This window comes from Tachypleus tridentatus, chromosome 9 (assembly GCF_004210375.1).
Source record: "Tachypleus tridentatus isolate NWPU-2018 chromosome 9, ASM421037v1, whole genome shotgun sequence".
NCBI classification, from domain to species: domain Eukaryota; kingdom Metazoa; phylum Arthropoda; class Merostomata; order Xiphosura; family Limulidae; genus Tachypleus; species Tachypleus tridentatus.
Genome location: NC_134833.1, coordinates 114,366,270 through 114,385,457, shown reverse-complemented (window position 1 = coordinate 114,385,457; position 19,188 = coordinate 114,366,270). Strand labels below are relative to the sequence as shown.

General features: G+C 33.9%; 1 protein-coding gene across 1 annotated transcript in view; it reads left to right on the top strand.

Moving 5' to 3' along the window:
* The window catches only part of LOC143227456 (poly [ADP-ribose] polymerase tankyrase-like), a 117,017-nt gene that overhangs the window by 10,121 nt on the left and 87,708 nt on the right, over positions 1 to 19,188 (top strand). The window contains exons 5-8 of the mRNA XM_076458900.1: positions 6,720 to 6,842; positions 12,703 to 12,867; positions 13,564 to 13,725; positions 16,624 to 16,701. Coding sequence (XP_076315015.1) covers positions 6,720 to 6,842; positions 12,703 to 12,867; positions 13,564 to 13,725; positions 16,624 to 16,701 — 528 coding nt within the window. The remainder of the gene's footprint in view (positions 1 to 6,719; positions 6,843 to 12,702; positions 12,868 to 13,563; positions 13,726 to 16,623; positions 16,702 to 19,188) is intronic.

The window sequence follows — 19,188 nt, the reverse complement described above, 5'->3', positions numbered from 1 at the left end:
GTTTTTGTTGACCAAACTCTCTATTCCTGTTGAGGAAATTGTGGGGCATCTTTTTGTGGTGGAGAACCATACATCATGTCCACAGGGAGGGACAGTTCTCTTCCAAACATGATCTGCTTTGGCAAACAACTTATTGATCCTTGCTATGTTGTTTTGTTGTCATTATTACATAAGCTGACTCAATTCCATTGAGTTCAACAAATATTTTTGAGTAGGTATGATAAGTCAAAGTATGGATCTTTATCACACCTAACATCATACTCAACTTGGGGAACAGCTGGTTGTTCTGTGTATTCTGGTCAATATAAATTTCCTCTGGTGCTCCAATCTGTGGAAGCTGGCTCTCAACTAACTAGTTTTTGGTGGTCTGCACTAACATGCTAGTTAATGAATATACTTTGGCTCACATTGTGAAGTAGTAAGCTACTACATGTATATAGTGATATCCTCTTGCATTTTTTAGGAGAGAACCAGCATCTTTCATTGCTATCTTCTATATAGGAGTTTCATTAGCCCAGGTTCTTCAATTTCTTGTCTCACAGCTTCTGAAATTTTAGTTTTGGTATCTATCCTTCAGTTTAATCATTTATTTTATGAATTGTAACTATGGCTGTTACTGTGGTGAATCTAACTTCCATTTGATATTCATGATCAGGATGTTCCATTAAGAGGCAGTCTTTCCAGGTGGGAAGATAGCCCATCCATGTTTGTGTTATATGCCTGAGTGATGAGTTATGGTTGTCATATTGCAACATTATTATCCAACATATTATTATCCCTTCCAGATTTTCAAAGCTTATGAATCACTTCAATGTAGCATGATTTACCTGGGTGGTGGAACCTCCTACCATACAAGTTGTAGTGGAAGTGTTTTATGAAGACATCCACAGCAAACACTTCTTTCTTTGTTATGCAGTATATCTGTTGGGTGGAGCCATGAACATATGACTAACATATTCAGTTATACATTTCACTCCATTTTGCACCTGTGACAGCACAACTCTGATTCTTCTGTTGCTTGTGTCTTGGTCCAGGAAAACAGTTTTGAGGAACATAAGCTAGCACTAGAATATAAACCATATCAAGCTTTAGGAATCAGAATGCTTGATCACACTTCACTCTACTTAAAATATACTTCAACTTTTGTGAGACCTGACAATGGTAAGAAACCGACAACAAATTGTTGATAGTACAACAGAAAATCATTTCTTGTTTTAACTCAGTCCAGCATCAGTTCTCTCACAGCAGTTACCTTTCTAATATCCATTGAGAGTGTTCTTCTGGAAATACTGCCAAGAAACTTCACCCCTGTTTCTATGAGCAGATACATCTTGGGGTTCAGTTTGAGGCCTCATGTTTGAGATGTTGGAATACTGTTCTGAGATCTTTGAACACAATCTTGAAATTGTGGTTGAACACTCAAACATTATCAACATAAACCAAGTATCTGTCCATTTGAAATCTTGAGTATGATCTCAGTCAGTGTCTTGAAGGTGGCTGGAGCCATCACCCAGACTAAATGACATAACAAAAATTCATACAAGCCATCTTTTGTGCTTAAAGCAACTTAAATTCTACATTTGCCATCCAGCTTGACATTTCAGTACCTGGATTCTAAATCAAAGATGTTAAATGAATGGGAGCCTCTGAACTCGTACATTCATCTGTCTATGGTAATGAGAAGTTGGTGGTGTGAGTTACAACATTTATTTATCAGACATTCAAACAGAATTTTGGAATGCTTTCTTTAGATATGAAACTAACCATTGAAGATGGAATTACTCTTTCAAGGTTCTATATGATATATATTTGTAACATCTGTATTTCAGTGTTTGAAGGAAGTTTGTGAAACAGTTTATTGAATGCACTACACCTCACTATATGGTGCTGCATCCCAGTTATTTGATCAACTTGGTAACAAATACATAGGTATTTTCACCCAACAATTCATTGTGTTGGGTATAAATTATTAGCACTGTTATCAACCAATGCTATCACATTTGTTATTTATTTTCAGTTGCAGTAATTATGAGATATTCATTGGCAATAGGTGATTGTCCATAATTGCAAAGTGTTACTGGAATTTCATTCCTTGTAGGGCACATTACTACAGATAATGTTACATACTTTTTGGACAGGAGAAAGTTTGTTTTGTGTAGCTTCTGTAACTCCCTTGCATGTTACCAATGCATACAAACTTGTTTGGATTATCCAGGGAATAAGTAGCACTTGTATATCTGAAGTTACTATAATTCTCATTGCCACATATACTTGTGTAGCTCATTAAGCATATGTTCAGTCTGGGGGGCATTAAATGGCTTTCTATTGGAACATCATAGGCAAAATTGAGTAAAAACTCTGCATTACATCCATCATAGGGACTTCTATTCCTGATTCAAGATTAGAAACAACCATTTCATTCTGTGGATGATGCCTCTCAGATTGAGCCAGAGATTTACCTTCCTTCTAATGCCTAGTCAATAGCAGTATGCTAGGATGAAACCTGTATTCATTGGGCATAGTAGTTATTTCATAGGGAGGGCTTGGAAGATTGCAAGGTTCACCAGAAATCAACTTCCACACTTGTGCCTTTACAAGTACAAACCAGACTCTACTTATACCTCCCAGAGCTTGAACAACTATTATACTTCTTGATATGTACTGACTACTGTGTTCTCCCAAACTGGTGGTAAAGCCTGGCTTAGGTTATATTATTTTTCCAGAGCATTTGCCATAGTATCTATCTGCTGTTACTGCTCATCCAAGATCTGTTGATCTGATGGTTGGTTCAAGTATCCTTCCTAACTTTGCTACCTTTGAATGAATATTTTAGTGCCATTTATCCCTTTGAAGGTCATGCATGGCCTTGACCCCTTACTGGAGACCAATGTGGTTGCCTTACATTTAAATTCTGTGGAAGTGGCTGGCTACTACTATCTCAGTTACTTAAGTATGTCATGTTGGCAGTACCTGTATCACACCCTTTGCCAGTGAAGTTGTTACATTAGAATATGTCACAGTGGATTTCTCTTCTGTGAAAGTGAAGATGTCCCTCATCCCTAAGTGATGTTACATAAGTCTATTGATGAGTCTTTCAATGAACTTATCTATCAATCAAGATGCCCTGATCTGCTGAGACCATTACTGGCTATGTCTTTCTGTACAACTGGTACAGATTCTCCACATAGGTAGCCAGTACCTTAGTGACACCCTTCTTTTTGGTCTTAAATTCAGCCTTAGAGATTGCCTGATCTTCTTTCAGTTATTGTTTGTTTTGCTGACTGCTTAGACAAAGCTTTTGATCAGGTGTTGAACAGCCTGTTCTAGAGTCCATTCATTCCTAATTGTGACCTGTCTGAAACCTGTTGATCAAAGCCTCTTTGTGCAGTACCCTTGAAATGGGAGGCACTGTTTATTTGGCCTTGCATACAAAACTTTGTGTACCAGACCAAAACCCATTCCTCTTGTAATGATCCTGACAGGAACCAGGAAGAAGTGTTGCCTCTTAGATTGAGCCAGAGATTTACCTTCCTTCTAATGCCAAGTCAATAGCAGTATGCTTGGATGAAACCTGTATTCATTGGGCATAGTAGTTACTTCATAGGGAGTTGTTGGGAGCTGTAATGACTCTGAAGGGAAGCCTCTTATTCCATACTGTGACTTGATCCATGGATCAGTGTATGGCTTCTGCCTCAGCTGTTGGGAAAACAACTCTAACTAGCAGAAATCCTCTGCCAGTAGCATTCCCAGCCTCTGTTCATTGATCATTGGTGGTTTTGACCAGAATCAGAGCTTTTGTGTTCTGAGTTCAGATGGACTGGAAGTTCGGTAGAGAACTCTCCATGCGTTCTCAAATGCAGTAGGTGTCTTATGTTTCATAAAGACCTTGGTTATCCATGCTATGGTCTTGGTGCACCATATGTGAACAAATATTTGAGTCCGTGGTAGCAGATTAGATGATACATGTAACCTTCAGAGCATGGGAAAAGTCTTTTAAGTTTAGGAGAGGTCTCTCACTAGACTCATCACACTTCTTAGTGAACTTTTTTCTCCATTCATGGACTCTCTATCTCTCTTGATTATAAATACTTCAGTATTCCGAGAAAGTCATTCTTTTCATGGAAATGTTACTTTAAGCTCATTTTATACAAAGGATTATGCTGAGTTTAGTATTGTGTTATCTCACTATAGAAAACTTCCCACAATAAATCCTGGTTACATCACCGAATTTTCCTCTATCTACTTGTGGTATTCGCTTATGAAACTGGTTTCCAGATAAATGTTAGACAGATGAATCCATAATTACAGCAGAACTTGCTGAGAAATTTATGAGGGCTATCATGAGAAAGAGATAGTATGAAAATAATGAGTCTGGACACACTGTAAACAAATGAACAGAATCCTTATTTTGAGAATAAATAGAAAAACAGTGTGTGTTTCCAGAAAACCAGTGCATGTATCTACTTTCACAAGCAGATACTCATTCTTTTTTTTAGATAGCGTTTAGCTCTGTTGCTTTCTTTCTCTCAGGATTGATTGCAGCAAATCAAGACAATAGTCTTCAAAGGTTAGACCCTCTCAGTAGATTAGCTAGTGGAGAACTGAACCAAGAAAGCATACTCAAATTTAGAATGTAAACTTGCTTTCTTTGTGAAGTTGATGGAATCACCCTGTCACTTCTGTTCTCTGATAGCATTGATTGGCTGTCACTTTCAGTCGTCATAATTGGCCAGGAAAGAATATTCGAGTGCTAATCCATTCAACCCAGATGCTTCATCTAATGCCGAAATATCCTCGTGGGCAGAGGAGACATTACCTACTAAAGAAAATAAAGAAATGAAGTAACTGGAACAAGGTAGTGTTAATAACTTTTTGAATCACATATTTTCACCATGACAGTGTGGAAACTAAGTAATCAAAAAATGTTGAAAATTGACCATATAGAAAAATTAAACATATCAAAAGGAACCTCTTACACTTTATTTATTTTGCATCTGTTAAAAATGTTCTCTTTCTTGAACTGAAGTCATTAAGAGTTCTGTGTTGTATTGAAAGTTAACATAAGTGACTGAAGTGCTCACAGTTTGAAAACATCACTTTATTTTGTAATATTTTTGTATTCCAACTTTTTCTTTTTCAAGTAGTTGTTGCCATCCTATTGGTGTTTTTATTAAATGATGTTTTTCAGATTCATGGTTTGGCAATGTGAATTTCAGAGAATCTTGGTATGAATTTCCTTTAGCATTTTTATTGCCAGGATTAGATTTTTAATATACTAGTAATTTCATATTACTTTGTTTAATTAATATGTAAATATGGTATTGCTTTGTTTAGTTACCATGTGAACAACACCAAAAGAGTTTTACAAACAATTGTTACTGAGTTTTATTGATTCTTGCCAGATATTTAAACTTTTAACAATATTTAATTCTGTTCCTAATTTTCAAAACAGTTATTAGATAATATTGTGGACTCGTATAGGTATAGAGTCAGTATGTACAACCTCATTACATGTTTTTAATAGCAGGTGTATCCCTTCCTTGTACAGCATTAATTTAATTTGTTTCTTCAAGGGTGGAATTTACTATATATCCTGTAGGCCTGTTGAGTATGAATGATTAACAAAGGTGTTCATTCTATGTTCATCATCAAGTATTACTTTCATTTGGCATTGGTTTCAGGTAGTAAAGATTGAAAATTGGAGTGACTGCCAAACATGAATTGTTTTTCTTATGAGTTGTTCATTTAAACTTGATCTTTGGGGGGCTCATCTGAGTTTCTTTGTAAAACATTTCATGTGAAATTGGTTCTGCAATAACTTGTGAAACCATATGAGTGTGCAACAATGCTTTATGTAATTTGTATAGCTGTGTTGTATTTTGTCTTACCATAAAGGTGATTTAGGTCACTTGCATGTGTCATATTATGGCTAAATAAATAAATTTGATTTTCAGTATGACTTGGGTTATTAATCAGTATTTGCCATGGTAAGAATAAGATGGGGTTTACATAGTAAAGTGAGGGTTTGAAGACTTTTCTACCCAGAACTTTGAAGTAAGTGAAAACCTGCAGTCTAGCAGAATTATACTTTTAATGTTTACGCCAGATATAATTCTTGATAGATTGTGTTGCATAATGTGTGTAATTATTACTTTTAATAAAAAAATGTACTTACATTTCAGTAAATAAATTGCAGTGGTGACAGAAAAATTCTACTTTTATAATTTTTGCAACCTACTTACGAATGTATTTGTTTTCATGGATGAGTGCATGCAACCTAATGGTTGGATTGTGGATCTTAGGTTTCATAGCTCACCCCACTTTATTCTCCCCTAAATCACCTACAAATTTGGTGGTGTAAGTGCATTACAGAAGTATAGTGAAATCCTATTATTCAATTAGAATGTTTTCAGAATTGCTGGTGAGTGATTTTCTCTTGCTTCCTTGGATTTTTCTGGTCCATCATTTCGAAATTAGGGATTGTTAGTGCAGATAGCCTTGAGTTGTTATATGTAAAATTCAAAAAACAAACACATTTATCTTCATTAGAAATAATTATAATTTTATTTTCAAGAAATAAGAAACTATTTGACATTTTGAAACTTGTGATAAAATATTAAAAAATGTTCCAAATGTGTATGTAGTTATGATAGATGTATTTGTTCCTTATGTGATACAGAAGTTAATTAGAATAATGAGTATTTTTTTCCTCCAAACAGGTGGATTCTTCGTGTGTCGGGCATCTCAGAATGTGTATAAGAGCAGTAAACGATTCAAAATCCAGTGGCTGAGTAATGACAACAACACTAGTGTTTACACTCCAGATTTCTTTGACTTCACTGGTATGTAATACTGTTGTTTCATCCTGCACCTCACCATTGTTGCCACATGTTGCAGTAAAGCATTACACGTTTGGAGGTTTCTAAACAAGAATATATTGAAAATTATCACTCGGTTCTGTATACAAGTGCTTAGAGTTCTTAGGATTTTTAGAAATATATTATTGGGTCAATTTAAGTTGGATTGAAAATCTAATTAAATTAATTTCCTTTAATGATGTACTAATACATATAGCATAAAAACATAATTCATAGTTTAGTAGTATATAAAAACATTAAAATTTTCCCTAGTGTGATGCACTTTCTATCACTGGTAAATTATGTCACAAACCATGAATACCAGGATATTGCAAGACCGATTTCAGTCGAGGAAGTGAAGTCACACATTAATGAACTAAAGAATACTGCCCCGGGGAAGATAAAAATCAAGAATTTAGTCATTAAACACCTACCAGACAAGTACATTGAATATCTTACGATAATATACAATTTATCTCTTTAAAACAGACTATTTCTCAAGACACTGGAAAAGAACAATCATTATTGTTTGCCTAAAAACTTCCACTGACACACGAGACCTTGGCAGACTACAGACCAATAAGCCTTTTTAATTCCACAGGCAAACTAATGGAAAATATTATAGCAAACAGACTACTGTACCATCTGGAACTCAACAATATGATAAAGAAGTCCAAAATGCGGCCAAACACAAAAGATAGACGAGCAATCACCTTGTATGACTTACTGGAACCATATTTCAATGATTCAACTGTAAACATGTGATAGTCGCTGTATATCTTGATGCTAAGAAAGCTTTTGACAGTGTCTGGCATAATGGATTATTATTTAAATTACACCAACTCAAGATCCCTGACACAGTAATCAGGTGGATCTTGAGCTTTCTCACAAATAGATGTGCCAAAGTTTGCATACATCAAATGCTTTCACGCCTGTTCAAGCTTAAGGCTGGTGTTCCACAGGGATCCGCCTTTAGTCTGCTGTTATATGTTATTTAAGTCAGTGATATCCCCTTCCCAGAACTCCCGTATACTCGCGCGTCACAATATGCAGATAGTGTTGCAGTTTGGAGTACATTGAGTGATTCCCTAATCATGGCTAGTAGAGTTCAAACTTCACTGGACCAAATAATAACGTGGTGTAACAGGCGGCGTGTAGCCCTTAATCCTAACAAAACACAAGCAGTTATATTTCACAGAGGCTTTAAAAGAAAAAGAAGAAGGTTACACAGACCAAACTGAATCTATTAGGCACTAACATTAAATTTAGTAAACCAATCAAACTCCTCAGCGCCATTTTCAACAGGGCACTAAACATGACAAATAATTTCAACAGAATTTCTAAATCAGTGAAACAATGCGTAACCTTCCTCAGTCGGATTAGCGGCACCCATAAAGGATGCTCCCCTAGACACACTCATATCTATTTATAAAGCATTTATCAGGCCACTCATGGACTGTGAATGCATGGTCAACTGCACTATGTCTAGTCACCTCTGGAAACATTTAGAGAATATATAATACTAGGCAGTTCATATAGCATACTGGCTACTGAGGTATACCCCATCATGTTACTTAGAGTCCCTCAATATTCTACCTCACGTTAGTGAGAGAATACAAAAGTTAGCTAACAAATACTACCATAATGCTAAAACACAAAATACAGTAACTTGACAGTTCTCAATACTGGCTGAAATACCACACATGTGGCACACTCGCCAGTCTCCTTGTTACTTATGTAATACCTATGGCCATAATCATATATGATTGGTTTTTGGTTTTATATCTTTTTACTGAGGAAGGAACCCCAATCACCACCTCCACTTCAGTCGTACAATTCAGGCACTTCAGGGAATAATTAGAGTTCGAGGAGTGGAAGTGGGTTTTCTTGGGGTTCTCCTGTTTTCCCAACATCAAAATCTTGGCATAAGATCTACGGATCCCCTGCCATTCTGAAGGACCCTAAGTCCCACATCAGCCAATGATTCTTCTGATATTCACACATCGGTGTCTGTTGTAAGTTTTTCTGTGGATGCTTGCTTTCCAGCACTCTCTCAAATGAAGTTCAAGAAGTTGGTTGTATTTTTTTGGGGGGTAGCAAGATCTAACAATTATCTTGAGTGGGGTGAAGAGAAAGAAATTTTCTGTGCACCCCCTGGTTATATCTATTCCTAGGGATAGATATATTTAAACCAAAAATTCCTGCCATGTTCTTCTTTTCTCTCTAGTGTGAGAATTGTGGCATTTGTTTTCTAGGGCTTTCCTTCCCTGTTTTTCAAATTTATTTACCCTCTTTCCAACAGGTACAAAATTTAATGTATAATACATATTATAACATTATCACTTGGGCATAATTTTCACAGCTTTCAATCTTATTTGGTTACAGAGTCATGAAATAGACCTCTCTTGTCATGCCCATCTGTCACATTGCCTCTTTCACAAATTGTTAGTAGTTCTATTTACATTTCAATACTATACTGTATATAACCAATAGAAGGCCAAGTTTTGCATCTACTAAATGATGATTATATTACATTGTTTTCTGTAAAGAAAATTGTTTGTTTTGATTCCAACAGGAAACAGATCATTGAGCTTAGCTGAATTTTTAATAGCTCTTGTTAAATAGAAAACCAGAAAAATTGTGGTAGGTATAGGTCATTGTTTACATTTTGCACATTATTATTTTGTGTTCTTTGGTGTAATTCTACCATTAGTATGAAAAGGAGGGTTAAGTGTTATCGACAATTGACAGCAAAAAAACAAACAAACAGGTAAATACTTTTTTTTATTGTTTTTCATATTTCTTCATTTATTATTATAAAAGTAACTAAAATGTAAAAATGGGAAATACGGCTCAAAAGACAATAAAAATAAAATTTAAGTATAAATAGATGTATATAAAAACTATTTAGAATAAAAAACATTTTACATTACAATTTGAAATTATCTCAGAAAAAAAGGTGATCTAGAGTTATTTCACTTGTATTTTTGGTGCACAGAGATCAGTCAAGTTCACCAACTATAAGGTTATTGTAGGAAAAATAACACAAAATATAAAGTTTTACTGAAAAAAAGTTTTAAATTTATTTAGTGCAAATTTTTGCTTGTCACTAATCTTGTTACTCCAACTTATCAACTTTATGCTTACATGCAAGTGATGATGCAGCAACCTCCCACCAACAAGAGTGTGACAGTACCTCTGTTGTAACAAGTGCTCTCTTTAATCATGCACCTGTTAATTATTCTCCATTTGCAATCATACTAATTAGATTTATTTTTTGCTTATAGTTTAATTAACCTATCTATGTATTTTTACTTTTGTGAATTTTTCATTTAGTCAATTTATCATCTTATGTTTTTGGGAAAAAATTGATTTTATCTTCTTTCCATTTTGGTAGTTATACACTCGTGTTTTTGGGTGTTTACAACTAGACCGCTCTTACTGTGGCAGTGGAATTCCTGACCAAGTCTAATGGGTAGACACTGATTCTTGGCCCGTGAAGTGATGGCTCTGGTCCATTGAAAGTTGACTACTTTCCTGCTCTACTCAGAGAATGATGATGATTCTCCCAAGAAGGTTTTAAGTGGTATTCTAGTTTTCGATTTGTACATTTCCCCCCCCCCCCTGAACATGACTCTTAGCCATATATTTTACTAGGGGACTTGCCCAGACCTATTTTTCCCTTTGGTAGATTTGTTATTTAGGTATATTATGTCCTGTACTTCTGTTTCCTTTGTTCTACCACCCCTGATATTCTGGAATGTTCCATTTCTGTTTTATTTTCTTCCTCCTTTTATTTTCTTCCTCACCTCTCCTGTGACTTTTTACCATCACCATTTGGGGTTTAGTTTGATAGTTCTTTTGCCTGGTGTTTTTTTCCCTTTCCTATGATGATTGTTGCCTTTTCTTGTTTTCTTCCCATGGGAATCTGTCACCTTACCATGTCTCTGACTGCACACTTGAATCTTTTTTTGGAGGACATCATCAGTGCTGTAATTATGGTTGTAAGTACTCTGTTTATTTTTCTATTTTCTTACAAGGGCCTTTATTGCACACTTGGATACCTCTCTGTGGCAAGTGTTGCCTAACATGAATATTTAGTTTTAAACCTGCTCTGAATGACCTGTGAATTGCTGGATGACTGGTATATTGAGACATTTCCTTCTGAAGACCTGAGGTACCATTCCACTTGCTACCAGGTGTTGATTGATCAACTCCATCCAAAATGTTCTCTGTGCATTGATATGAAATGTAGAAAAAGTAACATGTTAACATCATATTACAACCACCATTGAGATGGAGTATTCAGCTAGGTCACTCATAGGTGTACCTTGCAGTCCTATGCTTCATAAATATTTTCATCCTGGACTGACAGTAGTAAAGCAGATAAGAATCCCTGCACATCTCTGATGATCCATAGTGTTTGATCCTTTTCCTACTGTTGATCTGATGTACAGTTCAAGATGCCACCAGTTGCTCGATCTGCTTTCCAAAACACAGTATTGCAGTCACCCATTCTATTGTCTTTGGTGCTGTGGTCTGCCAGGTTCTCCAGTACATTATTTCTTTTTGTGGAGTATGGGAGTTCTTGCTTTAGTGGGTAATCATGGAAGTGTGTCCTCCTGAGTGTACAAAATACAACTTAGTTTGAGTGAGAGTAGGGCAGTGACATTTTGTGTGTGACAGTGGCATGACACTCTTCTGACCACAGATTTGATGCTGAGTATTATATATGTATATAAGCGTATTCTCTCTTCCTACCGTCCACTGGATGTTAATTCACAGTGGATCAGTGTTAGTTGTAGCTGGACAAGACATATAACTCACTGCATGTGTAACATTGGGTACTCTCCTCCTACTGCAAACTGGATAACCAACATCAATCTGAGCTATTGTCCTTTCTATCATCTGTTGGATGTTGGTTCCTGGTGGGTCTGGTTGTGTTGAAGGTGCATACATGCAGAGACAGGTTCTTGGTATAGGAGTCTGTCATGCCCAAACTTCTTTACATCAGGGGGTCCCATTATTTCTGTATTTTTGGGGGGATCCTTTGAAGTTCCTGCCCTTCTCATTTTGGTGGCACATTATTAAAGGGCAAGAAGTATACGTGGGTCAGAAGTGGTGTTGTCTTCCACTGGTGTGTTGTTTTTAATTCTTTATCACATTCAATGATCTTACTTTTGGTGCTGCCTGAAAGATCATCTTTTTACAGGTCCTTCACCAGTTCACTGTGAGATTGTTGCTTTTTGTGAGTAGAGGTTTGATATCATGTTACTTGTATTTTGTACTCATTCTCCTCATTTCTGTTGTGAATTGGTGTGGGTAGTTATGAAAAATCATAAAGTGATTAACATGTACGTAATCAGAGAGGGCACTAGTTACGATAGGGGTAGTGTTGCATTTCTATTGATGGGGGATTGCTGCATGATCATTTGCATGTTTGTATGTAATAATTAGTAGTAACAAGAGTACAAAATGGTTAAGAGGTCAGTTGAATGGATTGACTTTGTAGCGAGAGAGTGAATAGGCATAAAGAAAAGTTCAGGTTAATTTTACAAGGTATTTAATGTTTTATGAAATCACTTGTTTTATTTTAGAGTAAAAGAAATATATATTTTTGTCAGATTTTAATTGTGTTGAAAAGAGAAAAATAACTTAGTGCTTCTTACAGGAAATTGATGGCTTAATCTTTTATGGAATTAATAGTCTTAGTTTTTGAAATTTAAAAGATATATGAAATTTTATTTATTAAGTTATCAATGTTTACTTGACAAACTTTAAAAGAAATGAATGATTGGCAAAAGAAAAAGAACATATACTAAGACCTTAACATATTTTTTATCAGATTTTGAATGCGTGTTGACAAATTTGAGAATGAGAAGAGTAGCAAAAAACAGGTTTCTTCTTCCAAGTGATGAAAGGAAACGCACATTGAACATTTTGCAAAGGGCGTTAAATGTAGAAAGTGGTATGGATATTCCAGACCCTCGGCAACTTACAATGGATGGAGGTAGGTTTTATAAGTAATTTTTAAAATACTCGAGTTTCCTCTGATTTTTTAGTCTTTCTTGTTATCCCACTATAAATATTAGTGAAATTTTCAAGGAAAATTACTTAATGATAATGAGTTTTATAAAATAATTTTTCAATATTATAGTAACTACTTTTTTACAGTAAATGGTAGTATAAGTGTAATAACTAATTCAGTTGAAAATATATAGATAGTGATGAGTTATAAAATCTTTTGCTTGGCATCATTCATTAACTTAACCTGCATAAAAAATAACTGAAACTGATTTTTCTTTACATAAGTTAGAATTGAAAATAGTTTATTCAAGTTCTATGAACACTTTTCTAAGAAAAAAATAGAATTCTGAATATCAATATAAAAGCAACTTATAGAAGTATTGCAAATGATTTTATGTTGTGTTTTTGCTAATTAAGGCTAAATTACAAAATACTTCTGCCAAAAGTTTATGGCTTAAAAGAAATCTATAGTTATTTTGATTAGTTCATGTTGGAAATCTTGCATATTTTATTATATAGTTCATGCACAGGTAGATAAAACTGTTGAAACATATTTGTAGTCAAAAAACTGAGTTAAACTTTTATTTGCAGCTAAAGCTGAGAATACAAAATAAATTATTTCTTGTAACATTTCACATGATGATAATGTAATGATGTATTACTTTATTTTAAACTTTAGTTGATGTATCCATTGTGGGTAAAGAAGAGTTGGGCAGCCCTAAAAGTGGACAGACTCAGAAAACTAATAAATCTAGTGTCCAGAAGGGACGAGGGCGACCTAAGAAAAGTAAAATAGAAGAAGAAGCTTTGAAACAGAAAACTTTACGTTCAACAGACTCAGGTAAATATATGTTGTCCACTTAACATTCCTGTTTTGTTTTTTTAATGTACATTCAAATATGTAAAGTTTCAGTGACATTCCTTGATTATGAGAAACCCGCTTGAAATAAAAACGTATCTCAGAGTGGCTGGTATGGGTATTAACACTTTTATTGATAAACAGAGAAAAACATATCATTCTTTCTTCTGAAGATGGCGTAGGAAAGTTAAAATGTCATTCTCTGCTTATCAATAAAAGTGTTAATAACCATACCAGCCATAGTGAGATACATTTTAAGTGAAAATGTTTAGAATTTTGCTAACTAAAAGAAATGACAAAGCATACTGATTACTTTTCATAATTTTATTTGTGATTTTGACTGGGCAGTGTTTATTTATTACATAATTTTCAGGAATGTTTTGTTTGATTACATATAAAAAAATTTCATTTAGTGTTGATAGTTATATTAAGGTTACTTTAAACTGGGTTTAAGATTTTTTTTTTTATATACATGACAAAAGATCGTGAGCCATCAGTCCCACGTAGCATTAGTGACAGTGAGGACACAGAAATTGAGAAACTGCATGACTATTTAAATATAAGGGTGTTATCTTTGTTACTGAAAAACTACAAATGCTTTTGATGTTTAAAAAGGATTTTAATTACATTTGTGCAAATATAAGTTGTAAGCTCTGCTTCAGTTTTATTTTTAGCTGTAAACAATGAAACCCTCATAAATACACATGTACTTTAAGTATATTGTTCTCAAGTACAGGAGGAATTTAAAATATATTTATACTTTTTAAGTAATGTTGTTAATAAATAAATGTCAAAATTGATTTTTAGCATAAAATATTCACGTGCCAGATAGTGAAGATAACTACTTTTAATTGGTTGTGCATTGTTGATCAAGTAATTTACTGTTCTGAGTAAGGCTATATGAAATGCACAGTTCACTATGTTTTGTCACTTACAAAACTAAACCTCTTAAGTTTAGTGTATGAATTCTTTACATATTTATCAACAGTAGTTGGAAGATTGTGATGGAGTATCTATGAACAAAAACTTTTAAAAAGTTCTACATATGCTGGAAATTTTTGAAGTTTATGTATTAAAGAAATTTTGCTCATTCAAGGTCTGAAACCTGAATTGCATATTAATGAAAAATGCTTTGTAACTCATTGAAAATGTAAGCTGTCTTGATACATTATACCATTAATTGTTTCTTTTTCTCTAGTTTAACGATAACCACAGTAAATAGTCAAAAATGATGTATTATTATTAACCAATGTAACAAATAGAATGTAACACTAATATATTTTAACCTTTTATACTAGCATACCATGTGAAGGTTATGACCTATCTTTGTGGCTATGGTATTAATTGTCAAATTACTAATTTGTTGTAATGCCATTGATTAGTGGTGGGGTCCATATGCATCATATCAAGTAATGTTGTGTTTTTGCCATTTAAAACATTACATCTGAAGAAATGATAGAAATGTAGGGTGAAATCAGACATTTCCTTTGTAAAATACACAGGGGACTCTCATCAGTAATTTGTGGTTTTAACTGAAGTATTGATAGTATTTTAATTTCTATTTTTGCAAAACTTTTATGTTATTAGTTCCCCCTATATGCATCAAAATTGTAGACCTACATTTGATTCTGTATTAAATTCAAAAAAGGTCACACGGTATGTGTCTGTATGGACTTCATTGTTACTTTTATGATTAAACCCTGGTCCAAGATTATTTTCAGAAAATTTATGGTTCTTATCTTTAACCTGAGATTGTTGGAATGTCCTCTTTTTCATTCTAAATAAATATTGTATCATTCTTATTTTTCCAAATGTGTTATCAGTGTGTTTTTGTTAAATATTTAAAGAAAGGTTTTATTAACAGTAGTTTTTAAAAAAGTGCTTGAAAAGTTCATTTTAGCTTTAACAACCCATTTTCAAGTAATTTTGTAAGTGTCCTTTGAAAGATGCAATATTTTTTAAAGAAAAATCTTAACAGTTCGCAGGGTAGAATATTAACTTCCTTGAGATACACATGGAATTATTTCACCAATTGAAAGTTGCATTCAAGACGAAGCGTAAATGAGTAAAGTAATTAGAATTTACACCTTGAATATCATTTTCAAATCATTCTGATCTTCACTTTAAACTATAGATGTAAGTTCAAAATAACAATATAAAAATTGTATTGTTTCAAAATTAACATTGTTTCTGGCCTAAATTGCATATTTAGTAACATTACAAACCTCTGTATGTGCAAAAATGTACACAGTACACACAGGCATTTAAAAGCTGAGCTATACATCTAACTAAGGTGATTTTTATATGCTAAAACTATATATACATTGTAATTTTATTTAATTTCATGTTTCCATGTTATTGCAAACTTGAGTTCCATCATTTCTTATAAGAACAGTTTCAAAATTTCATTTTGCTGCAATTACATAATATTGATCCATCCTGCTGTATCAACAGTGGTCTGTTTAGTTAGATAAACTAAATGTTTTTTTTTTGTTTGTTTGTTTCTCTTTTTCCCATGTTAAGAAGGAAGGTTGAACTGAACAAGTATGTTACATTGGCAGTTGTGCTTACAATGTAGCTTGCTTTGATAATTTTATACTTTGTTTTTTTTCAGTTAAATCCATATAGCCTGGATTCATAGAATTAAGAAAGCTGTGGTATTGGATTAATTTTGTGATTTTTGTCTAGTTTATGAAATTCAGTTTGCACATGTCCTTATTTATGACATCTCAAATTAAATGTTGAATATTAGAGATTTGATTGTCAAATGTTATTTCTCAATTTAAAATATTACCTTTTTTAATATATTGTATTATTTTATTTTTATCTGTTGTAAGATGTCATTTACACAAACTATACAAGATGTAGTTTTTTGTATAGGAAAGAAACCAAAGACAATTACTGCCAATAAAATTAAAGTAAGGGAACCTGCCAAAATGCGATTTAAGGCTGCTCGTGGTGAGTTTATAAATACTTGCATCTCTTCTATTTTTCTTTTTTTGTGTGTTGTCAAATGTGTACTTGGCTTAAAGTTTTCCATTTTAATCTTTTTAATGTCTCAATTATTATAAGTGATGGATGTATATCAAAAACTATTTGAGATACTGGTGTACTCTGATTATTTGGCATTCAAGTTTTAATTATATGAGTAAAGGATAAGTGCACTTGGAGACAAAAACATACTTATGTGTAGAAATTATCAAAACAAACCATAATTGGTTTGATCATAGGGTGATCTCAACTATAAGGCAACCCCCAGTTTCAGAAATCACGGGAAAGAAAAATTTAATGTCTCAGTGGTCCTGTTTTTGGTTTTTAGGTCTGTAAAATCAATATTATAAGAACCTGGAGGTGGATTAGTTGCAAGAATTAGCAATGACCTTAAGCAAATATCTGGTACATGTGTGTAAACATATTATTTGGACATCTAGGAATGTGAAAAGATTTTGTAGAGGTTAGGGGTCCTGTGATCAACTATGATTATAAGGCAATTTATGAATTTTATAACCTAATTATTAATAAAAAAAAGTATCGTCTTATAATTGGGCTAATACAGTAACATTATTTTTTAAATGTAGACTTCACTGCAGTGGTGTTCTAAAATATAATTGATTTACCTTTAATATATGGAATTGGCTGAATTTGCAGCTATTTCAAAGAAATGCTGCAGCGTGACCGTAAAACAATTTTTCATTTCAATGCATCGCATTTCACAAATAGTATGATGAAAAGGTATCATGTTAGATGCAGATGCTATAGTTGTCATTTGTTGCCATTAGTGGTGCAGCTGTCATTTATTGTCTGATCAATCACAAGAACTGTTTAAAATATTCCTCTGAAATATCCAGAATGTAGTGCATCTGTAGTATGATGTACATTACAGTAACAACATTTATCTCATCTGGTATGCTGGTAACTTCTAGAAGAATTGTTTAAAAAACAGTATCTGAAGCTTCACGTGGTATGCATGTGACTTCAGGATACCCCTACAAACCAGAAGTCAGCTAGTGTTAGACCTGTTGAACGAGATGGCCAGTCATAGAGGAAGTGACATGAAATTAACATGCCTTGAAAACATTCCCACAAGATGTGTTTTACATGGTTTACATTATGAGAAAGAGCACCATCCACTATGAAAACTGCAGTGTATATCACATTTCATTGTACCTTTCACAATTGACCATGCAAGTCTTCAGTCCATGTTGTGATGTTACTTCAAGTGTGTATGATCCAGTAACTAGAATACTCGTGAAACATCATGTTATTTTAACATCATGGATGTGTGTAATAAATTTTTGTATGTGGATTAATTTTCAACTTTATAAATATATTTTTTTCAAGAAATGGTGAAGTATGCCAAGAACTGCAGTGCAGAATTGATTCTTTGAGTCAGATCTGGATTTCAGTGCTTGTATATGATGCAGCTTTTAAGGAAATGTTTACAAAGTTGACTGAAGTCTTTATGTATGGACAGTTGAAATTGGCATATTCATATGCCAATGACAGAGCTGCAAGTATGTGCACTTGTGCTGACCTCTTTTGTGACAACATGGCAGACCACAGTGACAGTTTCTGTACATATTACTTGTCTGTTTGTGCATATTTTATCATAAATGCAACCTGTATCTAAGGTTTTTTTGTGAAAGTTTTCATAACAACACTGATATAAGGCCTTCTGCAGATGTGTGAATTCTGTGGTATTCTCTGAGTGTGTGACATTTCATTTTTTTAAACTCTATGCACACTTATAAGTTTTTTCATTGGTTGAATGAGCTGCAATGTAATTGGCAGGCATATTTTTACCCATAGAAAGATGTGAAAGAAATGTTTCAGTAGTGGCATCCACGGTGACTACACCCTTGTGCAAATTAATTGAAACAAATGGTCATTTTACAATATTTTCAGCATGGTGGCCACTGTAGGCTCGCTGGACCCGCTAATTTCCTTTAATAGTCATTTTTTAATCGGATGGTGTCATTAGTTGTGTTTTGCAGTATGGTCAATCTATTTTTGGGATATATGACGACATTTTGAGGAATATTACATCATTTGAAATTGCATTAGAAGGACAAGGAGACCAGTCAAAAAACAACTTCTTACCAACTCAATGAAGAAAAAACGTTATTAATGGGGTTTGAAATACAAGAACTGGATGCAAGAACAATGGAGGAAGGCGTTATTCAGTGACGACACTAATTTTTTTCGTACAGGGTCAAAGTCTGCATGTTTGCAGATCTCCAGGTGAGAAACTTCGAGAATCTCATATCATTCAGTTCGTAAAACATCTTTGGAAGATGTTTTGGGGCTTTTTCAGCTATCATGGCATCGGAGGCTTACATATCATAGAAGGTATGATGCAAGGACCACAGTACATCGAAGTTTTGCAGAGAAGAGATGTTCCAGAATTGAAAAAGAGATTTCCAGATGGATCTGGCATTTTTCAAC